Source organism: Thunnus thynnus, chromosome 18, assembly GCF_963924715.1.
Source record: "Thunnus thynnus chromosome 18, fThuThy2.1, whole genome shotgun sequence".
NCBI lineage: Eukaryota > Metazoa > Chordata > Actinopteri > Scombriformes > Scombridae > Thunnus > Thunnus thynnus.
In genome coordinates this window covers 18,792,840-18,802,734 of record NC_089534.1, presented here as the reverse complement: position 1 = coordinate 18,802,734, position 9,895 = coordinate 18,792,840, and the positions used below count along the sequence as shown (strand labels likewise).

The window sequence follows — 9,895 nt, the reverse complement described above, 5'->3', positions numbered from 1 at the left end:
AGCATAAGATGTTAAAATAACACCCCATGTCTTTTCATGAGTCATCGTTTGCATAACAGCACTTAAATATGCTTGCTAATTAGCATGGACTGTTAGATTTCCTATATTTGTGCAACTGAACAGTGGAAGTGAGCTGATTGTGACGCTGATTGTGCTGTGAGTGTTTGATTCCTGAATTGTGAAGGCCTTTCCATGACTCATACAATCTCTTTGATGAAGCAATGAAATCAAATCGTTTAGGAGAAAACTACGAATGATACACAACAATTCAATATCATAGTTTATTTTTTTCATCTTTTTCATATATTTTCATATAAAAAAAGTGTCAGTAACTGACATCAGTCAGAAGTTTGAAAAAAAATACCTCCACTTCCTCTCAAACCACTTCCAAATGTACCATTCTTTTATCATCATCATCACCCTCCTCCACCTCACTCATTCATCTGTCCAATTCTCTCAATCCACCCTCAGAAGAATGCAGTACTTTACTCGTTTTAGTAAACAAAAAAAAAAAAAAAAAAAAAGGCAGAGGATTCACACCTCTGTTCAAAAAAAGCTGCTTTTGCACTGGTTAGACTTCCCCAGCAGGGAAATAAGCACAGCTACAACCTTTTGCGCTCGACAGCTATCGACCGCAGTCGGCCCTGTTCAGGCCAGCACAGTCCCCTAGCAATGGGAACACGGCAGCCCGGAAAGAGTCTCTGCTCACCAAAGAGCACTTCTTATATGTTTTATAGAGAAAACAGAAGAGGTATTCATTTACTGGTAAAATTCACAATCCAAAGCTTCGAAAGTGTTAGGGCGACCAGGCAGCTGGGATAAGCGGAAGACAAGATAGGTGTGGTTAGGGCAACCGGAAGCAAATCCCTCCTGGAAAACCTGGTTTCTAACTTTCTTTTTGATTAGCTTTTTTTTTCTTTTTTCCCATTACCAGAAAAATAAAGACATCATCATCATCATCATCAAAACAACAAATGATAAACAGTTATCTCACAATAACAGAGCTACAGCAGAAGCAAGAAGTCTTTCCTTCAAAGTGCCTCGCTATCTTTTTTTTTTTTTTTTGACACATGAAATTCAAAAGACGTACTTTTTTTTTCTTTCCGTCATTTCTGTGAAACACACGCAAACATCCACTTCTCAGTCATCATGAACACAACAGACTCATCCACACATGTACAGTCAAACTCAAAAAGGGCTCAGTGTTCTTTGAGTTTCTTTCCACACCTCTGGTTTTCACACACTCCTTGGATTAGCTTACATTGACATTTGAGATTTGGGATAGGGGTAAAAGGAGTACAGGACAAGAGGGAGGGGAGGGGTAATGCAGTGGATTTCTAATGGATAGGGGTTTAAAAGGGGTATGATGGGGTTTGGGAGGGTGATTTTGGGATCAATATGACCCCGCTGAATACAATATGGGAGCAGCAGCATCAGCACGTATACACACTGTGCTGGATAGTTCAGGCACACGTAAAAACACCGCCCAAAATAATGCTTCCATCTCCAGTTACCACTAACAGCAACCACATCGACAACAACATCCACTTCTCTTGATACAAAAAATGAAATAAAAAGATATTAAAGAAACTAAACAAAACAGTGACGACAGAATCAAAGTGCAGACTGTTTCAGGCTGCACAGCTTTTATGGGGGATTTTTTTTTTCTATGGGTCTTCACTCTACCAGGAGATGGAAGAGATTGACAACCAATGTGTCGCACGCTGGAATACTAAAACGTCGTCCTGGATGCCTCCGGTGTCAGCGCTCCGGCCCGGCACAAACCTCCCCCCCTCAGGAGAAGCAGGAGTCTGTTCCAGGCTGCCCTCTCTTGGTCAGTTTTGGCACTGCAGGCAACACGAACTGAGTTTGTGTATCCACTTGTTGTTTGAGATGACTTTGCTTCAACAGTTCTTTTCTCTCTTTCACTCTTTTTTTTTTTCTTGCTTTCATTTTGTTCTGATCCTCTTCTCAGCGTCCATCCAACACCGGGACAAGCGTCATCACAACCCAAGGCTTTTCACATCTCTTCCATATTTTTGTTGAATTCCCCCCCTTTGATTTTTTTTCCTTGAAGTGTCCCATAATGAGCAACAACACTGACAGTAAAAAGACAACTATAAAAAAAAACAAAAAAAAAAAACGCCAAAAGCACTTCATGTCATGTAGCGGGTGATCGCTCTCAGAGCGTATAACAGTTCTGCCTGCATTCGCGCTTCCATAAGAAGCAGATTAACGTGGACCTGCAGGAGACAAGAGAGAGAAAAGAGAGTCATTAAACACTGTACATTAGTTAACCGATTTTAAAAAAAAAAAAAAAAAAAAAAGCTGCTTCAGGATCAGGATCTCACCTTCTCGGAGTGCTGAAACTGCCTCCAGAAACTCTCATACATTCGTTTGGTGGTCTTCTCAGGACTACACACCATGGTCTTGATATAGATCTTAAAGCTACGGTCCAGCAGCTGGTTTATCTCTCCGTAATCATAGTCATCATACCTGAAGAATGCAAAGAAAAACAATGTTAGGAACACCGAATGACACAATGCCGACTGAGTATAGGGGACACTGCAAAATTAAAGTCACATTATCCAGCGACTGACCTGATGCCGAACATGCAGTGGATGTAGTTCCAGATGGCCCTGCGCAGCATGCTGGTGTCCACATCCTTGTGTGTTGCCATGGTGTTGTAGGTCAGGTTGTAGGCCATTTGGAACTTCTCATCCAGCATCTGCCCGACGTCAGGGTACAGTCTGTTGACCAGAGAGAAGCCGTGGTCCTCCCAGCTGTAGTCCTGGAGACATTACAAACAACAAGTTAATGACCATCCTCGTCGTATAAAGTCTGCACTCACTTCATAGACTGTATCTGATCTCTACCTGTACTCTGAAGGTGGGCACGTGCTCCCCCCTCCTGGAGAAGTCCTTGTAGCCGTAGCTGGGGTCCTCAAAGTGTCGGGAGATGTCTCTGGAGGGGACGCATTCCTCGTCCTCCGCTGTGACCACCAACATACTCTCCGTCTTCTCCCTCTCAAAGCGAGTGGCCATCTCCTCTTGGCTGGCCTCTTCGTCGTCACGGCACTCCTGCAGCTGCTTCATGCGCTCCATCAGCACCTCCACTTCGCCACACATCTCCTGTGGATCAACAGAGCACATCCACGGTTAGGAAAGGGAGTCATAGAAAAGCACAAATCACAGTTTTGTGGTCTAATCTCCATCGGCCAAAAGAGGAATATGAGACATCTTCGCTCAGCTGCTACCAATTTCTCAGCATTTTAGGATTATTCCTGCTGCTTGGAATTAAGTTTCACATGCTGGTAAGAAAACCTTCACTCTCTCTCAATTTCATCTCTCTGCACACACTCACATGGTCGCCAAGTGGATCGTCGTGGTGATTAGCGTGACCGTTGCCGTTGGCAATGTCACAGACGCAGTACTGGCTGAGGGAGGGAGGTCTGAAAGTGTGTCCGCCGTCGCAGTGGATCTCGGGCATGATACCGCAGCCGAAGGTGAACGAGGCGAGGGAGTGGTAGTGTGTGAGGAGGACCACGGCGTGAATGAGCTCTGCCAGTGACCAGCTGTGTTCCTCGGCCTTCAGAAGGCACTGGAAAAAATAACAAAAAAACTTTAGACTCTTGGTAAGAGAAGCCAAATAATGACTTCAATATCAGCGACATTTAAGGAAGTGGGAAAATATGTTTTTACTCTTCTAGTCCAATTTATTGTCTCCTTTTGTTTTCAAGTCTCAACCCCCATCACCCTTCAGCTCTGCTTCGCTACACCTTCCAAGTTATACAGCTGCAGCCCCTACCCATGATCTCAGCCTGTTACATAAGACCTAATGTCCAAATCCACCCTCCAGATCATGCCCGTCCCCTCACCTCGATGTGTTCCTTGGTGAGGAGCCAGGGTCGGTGGGCCAAGATTTTGTTGAGCTCGCCGAGCTGCTGCAGCTTCTGCGGGGCTTTGTCCAGGCCGTTGAGCCACTTCGGATCTCCCCCGACCTGGAGGAAGTCGTTCACGTGCAGGTTGACCAAATAGGAACACTGGTGTCTAGCTGCCGCCTGCAGCATCAGAGGGAAAAAAAAAAAAAAAAAAGAGCGTTAACCACAAGATACTTCAGAATTTGACATAACTAGAGAAATGGATTTGATTTGAATTCACGGAGGATGAACGTGACTGTACCATGATGCCGATGTAGTGTCGGTAGTGCAAAGACAAGGGTCCATCCATCTGCAGCAGGTAGTGCTGCGTCCGCAGAAAACTCTCCAGGTACTGCGGGTGGAAGCCCATGACCAGGGAAATGTTGTCAAGGCGACCGAGGGCTGCAAATGCATCCTCAAATATCGACTGTGTCCTGGCGTCCACTTTACTGACGTGAAGAATCTAACAGAAAAAAATGATCAAAAAAATGCAACAAAAAAAAAATCAACTTCATATTTGTAACAGAGATAAAAGTGTTAAATATTTAGCAGGATCGCAGTCTGTGTCGTACCTCTTTTTCAGGGATAAATCTGCTTGGTCCGTTACCTAGAGGTCTTGGTATTCTCACTCCCAAGTCCTACAAAACAAAAAGAGAGAAAAACATGCACTTTTAATACGAAAGGAAAACAGAGAGGCTTCACGGTTTGCTTTCGACCATCACTTCTCATTTCTACTGTCACTGTGTTGCGTCACCAATATAAAGAAATCAGAGTTGCTTTGTTTGTCATCAGTAAACCTGACGGATTCTTATTCACTAAGGTAAAAGAAAGAAAAAGGAAAAAGAAAAAAAATAAGAAAATTACAATACAAATGCAATTTGTGTTTTCCTCTGCTGGACTTTGCAGTTTCACAGTAAACTTGTGTATTATTCCATGATTAAAACCTCTCACTGTCACAGTTAAGGAGTAAACCAAACACACACACACACACACACACAGGGCGACCCTATGTCATGATGCAAAATAAAGACACGATAGAAACCTTAACATTGACTCTACTTTGTCCTGTAACTTTCAGCTGCTTGTCGAGACATGTCTACCAGCGGACACTGAGGGGCTTTCTGCGCACAATGAATGAATGACCAGGAAATGTAAATTATTCAAAAATGACACTGGGTTAAAAACATGCCCTTAAATATGACTTTAACGTATCGACTTCTTTAAAAGTGAAAATTAAGAAAGGAATAAAACGCAGAAACGTTTTCTTCTCCGATGACCACAAACTCTTCTCTGTCGTAAACAAGCCCGGACAAAAGACTGCACTGCAGCTTATTTACTCAAAGGAAAAAAGGTCGCCTGAAAACTTAAATAAGGTGACACGATTTTAAGAATAAAAACAGATTGAATCCTCAAATTTCGCGCATTTTGAACGACTGTTATTCGCTCCTGAAGGTTTTTTTTCTTTCTCTTACCTTTTTGCTTAGCCGTTCACAATGGGTACATATCTTTAACAGGTCTGTCACTGCAAAAGAATTATTTTCCACGTTTTCAGCCGGTGCGACCGCGTGCCTCATCTCGTGTCCTCGCTGCACTTTAATTATTTCAGGGGAATAAAACATTTAAAACGTATGCTGGATGGCTGTTTCCTCCTCTCTTTGTTCCTTGAGGCACTGGGTAAAGTGCTCAGTAGTCAGCTGTTGCAGCCCTACAGCAGAATACCGTCCTCTCTCGCTCATACATTCGGTAAATAAGACGAGCCTCGCTTGATTGACGTGCCCAGCGGCCAATCAGGTGGCGAAAACAGCCTCCCCGCAGCCAATAGCGGCGGGAGGAGCAGGTGGGGCGGCGCTAAGCGTGAGGAGAGAGGGGGGTCCTAAACGTGAGCTGAAAGAACAATCCCCCTTAAGGAAAACATCATCACTTCTCTCTCCTTCTTTTGTTCCCTGCTGCCGTTTATCATGATTGAATTTACTGTTATGCATCGCACTCTGTATGCTAAATAATGACAGCAATCGATTCAAGGTGATTGCTGATTGATTTTCGTCTCCAATCAGCCTAATCAATACTTAAATCAATTATTTAATATGGAGTGACAAGTATAGGAGAAATAGTTTTCTCCACCACAGTTAGAAAAAAAAAGGTATGATTGTGTTATCTGTGTGTCCATCTGCGTAATGTGCATTCAGTGAAGACAACAACAACATAAAGCCAGCTTTAGCATGCAGCAGCAAGTCCCACTATTTGCTTCTTGCTGCATTGGGGGGGTGAGGGGGTAAACTGAGCCCCTGCTCTTCTTGTTGAGCTGCAGAAGAAGGTAGAGGTCCGCTGTGCAAAGATCAGCATCAGCGCACAGCGAGATGGATAGCTGCAGGACCTGCTGCAACAACAACAGCCATTCAGTTAGTGGTTTTGCACCGCAGCCTATCAGACCACAGATAATGTCATTCCTCCACCAATCAGCCCCGGCTGAAAGACTCCTTTAAAAGCCAGGAGGAAGCAGAGATAAGGAAGGCAGCTCTTATGGCTTTGTTTATCCCAGTTTGACAATAACACGCTCGCTGGGACAGTGTATAACTGGTTTATCACACCGTGGCGGTTTGAAAGTCAATAATTACTCAGAATTATATCAGATGAAATGTCTCGAAAACAACTCCACATGCTGCAAAATTTATATTACAGTATAACATCCACCTTATTTCATTCAGACATGTCTCCAGTGGAATAGATTTGCACTAGAAATGGTCCATTTGTCTTTGAAAGTTCTGCTAAACAACAGTTAAACAGTTTTCTCGTAGTGGCACATGCAAGTCAAATGTTGTTTCCTCTGTAAATTGCGAGCAACCACATTACAAAAGCATCCCCATATTGGCTTGTGCGTGCACAGACACACATGGACATCTGTGTGTCATGTTTCTGTGTGAGTTTTCAAAATAACATGTTTTTAACCAAGCAAAACAGAAAAGACTATTCTTTTCCGAGATTTCATTTTTATGGGGAGAAAACTGCATAATAGTTTTGATTGTTCAGGAAAAAAAGTCATACTTTTTGTGAAATACTATCCTTGTTTCAGTTCATCCTAGCAGCAACAACTTCTAAGTCTGTGAAGTGTTGAACTGTGAAGGGATACCTAATAAAAACCGGATAAACAAGTTAAATTTGGTATAATGAGGAGAGCCAACAAAGGACAAGTCTGCCCCTGTGCACTTCGATCAAGAGCCTTCCCGGGCCAGTTTGGCAACAGACTGCAAGTCCCCAGCACTGATAGCTGGATAGCACAGTATTCAGCAGGTTCATTGTGTGGATCGAGCCAATCGCCCCCTATCCCCACCCCACCCTAACCCGGTCCCTCTCCTGATGCCACAGGGTGGGGTGCACGGCAGCGGTAAACATGTTCCCAGGGCTGGAGTCAGCACTCCCAGAGCTGCCGGGAGCCCCATGGCTCAGCAAAGCTGCAGAAGAGGTTGGTCAGCGTTAGGGGCTTACGACACACCAAACCTTTTCACATAAAAGCGCTTAGGCTCGGGGGTCCGGCCTCGCGGACGGGGCCAAACACTATTGTCAGAGTGCACGCACTGACTGCTCTGTGGGGCTTGACTGTACTCACATCAGGAGTGTCTGTGTGTGTGTGTGTGTGTGTGTGTTTCAGTGATTCAGGCATATATGCTCCTTCCCAGAGTGACTGAGGCTGAGATTACCTTACCTTGTTGCATGTTTGTAGCTGCTTACCAGAGCTGAATTATGCACATGCAAACCAGATGTTGTACACAAGTCACATGGATTCATAAGTAGCGTGCATAATGGACAGACTCCTCATGAAAACATCCACGTAGTATTATATTTGCTCCAGAAAAAAGCTATTAAGTAGACACTGTGTTACATTTTGTTGTCAAACTAAACATCTTGTGCTAGTCTCTCTAGCTTCAGGTAAGCATGTTGAACTTGTCTGAACACTTGATTTTATGACTCTGGTGTTCAGACAGTCGGGCACAAGAAAATATTAGACTTTAGACTTTGTAATGTTATGTTTGGCTTCTATTACCATCTGCAAGACTTCCATAAGATCACATTGTGACATAAAAACACACTGCAGGTGTCTTGAGGAAAGTTCATTTTTAGGTGTCTCAGTTGAGTAATGTGGCATCACAGACACATCTTGAATGGCAAAACTAAATGAGGAAATTATCCAAAGCTCAAATTAAACACTTCTAACATGCTTTTTGTGAACATGGTGGGGTTCTGTTACTTATTTAAACTTACACATGACTACAGAGAGACATGTAGCTGTTGTGGGGGATAAACAAGTGGCCTTTTTTTTAAGTTTGGGATAGCCATTTTAACCACTAAGCCACACTGGAGGTGAAACTGTGTGTGAATGTGTATGTACAAAACATGCGTGCATGTTATGGGCCACCTGCATACAGAGCTTCAGATCAGGAAGATTAGTTATGACGGAGGGAAAGTCTCCTGGAAACAACAAGAATCATCTCAGATTTGTTTTAGCAGTGTGCATATCATCAGATAGTGATCTGATGAAAGAAAGGCCTGAACAATGGACACACCCTGCTCATACATAGTTAATCAAACACTGTTTCCACATGAACCTTTAAGTGTTAGGTGCATTTTCATAAGTTGCACTGAGGAACAGAAACAAGCTTCTTAAACTTAAAGTGTGACTAAATCACATCCAACACACCCACCTGAAACTGTGAATCTTTAAAAATGTGAATGTTCTTGTTGTGCCTATTGCCTTAGAAAAATAATTCATACTTTGCACATGTGAGCATCAGACACGTTTTGTGGAAGAGGAAGCAGGGAGTAACAGTGTAAAAACATCTGAGTGTCTGATCAGACTTTCCAGTGAAAACTTGCCACCATGTAGAAGCAAACTACAAACTTATTACTGCTGTTATTCGTGTCTACAGTGTGAGTATCACTCTAAAACAAAATGTGAAATACCTGTCAGAGATAAAAGTGAGACTAGTGACTTTGCACTGACAAATTTAAGAGTTGGTGAAGTGCACTAGTAAACAGATACTGTACATAACATAGAAACAAGAGTTATGATGTTACTCTGAAACGTTATAGAATGATTACAACTCGAGCTTTAAAGCAAATTGATTCATTAAGATCTAACTGTCTACTGTCAAGAATTAGTTCACTAAACTTTTTATAAGTAAAAAAGTATGGCAGCTACTTTCTCAAATGCTCACAAAAACAGTCGTTTTTCATTTACAAGTGAGGAGCAGAATTAACAACAGTCTTCAACCAATAAAGGGGATGATAAAAGTTAATAAGATTAAAAAACAGAGAGAGGAAGCCATGCCAGGCGTAAACTCTGCACATATGTGTCTCAGCGCTGTGGCTGCTGTGTTTTCTCAGGCAGTGAGACGAGGGAACCGCAAAAACTGTGGGGATGTTCAACAAGTGGCAGAAGTCCACCAGACCAGTTCAAACCTGACCTATCAGTGCGCAGAAGAGAGGAAGCAGAAAACTCTCGAACACTGACATAAGCCTAGCAACAGGCTTCCACCAATCACAGGGCAGATCACAGTTACAGGAACCAATCTTCTCTGCTCTCTCTCTCTCCCTCTCTTGTTTCTCTGAAAAAAAGAAAAGGAAAACAGAAAAAAAAAAAAAAGAAAAAAAAAAAGTTCTGCCGAGGTATGAAGTTCACTGAACAACTTAATCTGGTCTGTTTCATAGAAAGTAATTCTGTTTACTGCTGTGTTTGTCCACTTGTAATTTTTATTTGTTTGAGTTTGACAAAAAAAGTGGAAATACAATTGTCTCCTAACTTCACAGCAAACACAAAACCATATGGTTCAGCTGAGCCCAGAGGCTCACAACAGAAACTCTCCTCTGTGGAAAAACAACAAGACTTTTTTTCCATGTAAACAGATCACTTTGAAACATGCGTAAACTGTTTTTAACAGCATGCAACTGAATCAATAGGTTTAAATACTACACATCTGCAGA

General features: G+C 42.7%; 1 protein-coding gene across 2 annotated transcripts in view; it reads right to left on the bottom strand.

Annotated features, from left to right (window-relative positions):
* Positions 1-267: 267 nt before the first annotated feature.
* Positions 268-9,895, bottom strand: part of sesn1 (sestrin 1) — a 56,875-nt gene continuing 47,247 nt past the window's right edge. The window contains exons 1-9 of one of the 2 annotated variants that reach the window (XM_067572813.1): positions 5,392-5,648; positions 4,492-4,557; positions 4,182-4,382; positions 3,878-4,060; positions 3,364-3,600; positions 2,877-3,131; positions 2,601-2,791; positions 2,352-2,496; positions 268-2,243 (exon numbers count right to left, since the gene is read on the bottom strand). In XM_067572813.1, the coding sequence (XP_067428914.1) occupies positions 2,157-2,243; positions 2,352-2,496; positions 2,601-2,791; positions 2,877-3,131; positions 3,364-3,600; positions 3,878-4,060; positions 4,182-4,382; positions 4,492-4,557; positions 5,392-5,538 (1,512 nt within the window). In that variant the 5' untranslated portion in view covers positions 5,539-5,648 and the 3' untranslated portion in view covers positions 268-2,156. Of the gene's footprint in view, positions 2,244-2,351; positions 2,497-2,600; positions 2,792-2,876; positions 3,132-3,363; positions 3,601-3,877; positions 4,061-4,181; positions 4,383-4,491; positions 4,558-5,391; positions 5,649-9,895 lie in introns of those variants that run through there. The other variant, XM_067572812.1, reaches the window with a different exon arrangement.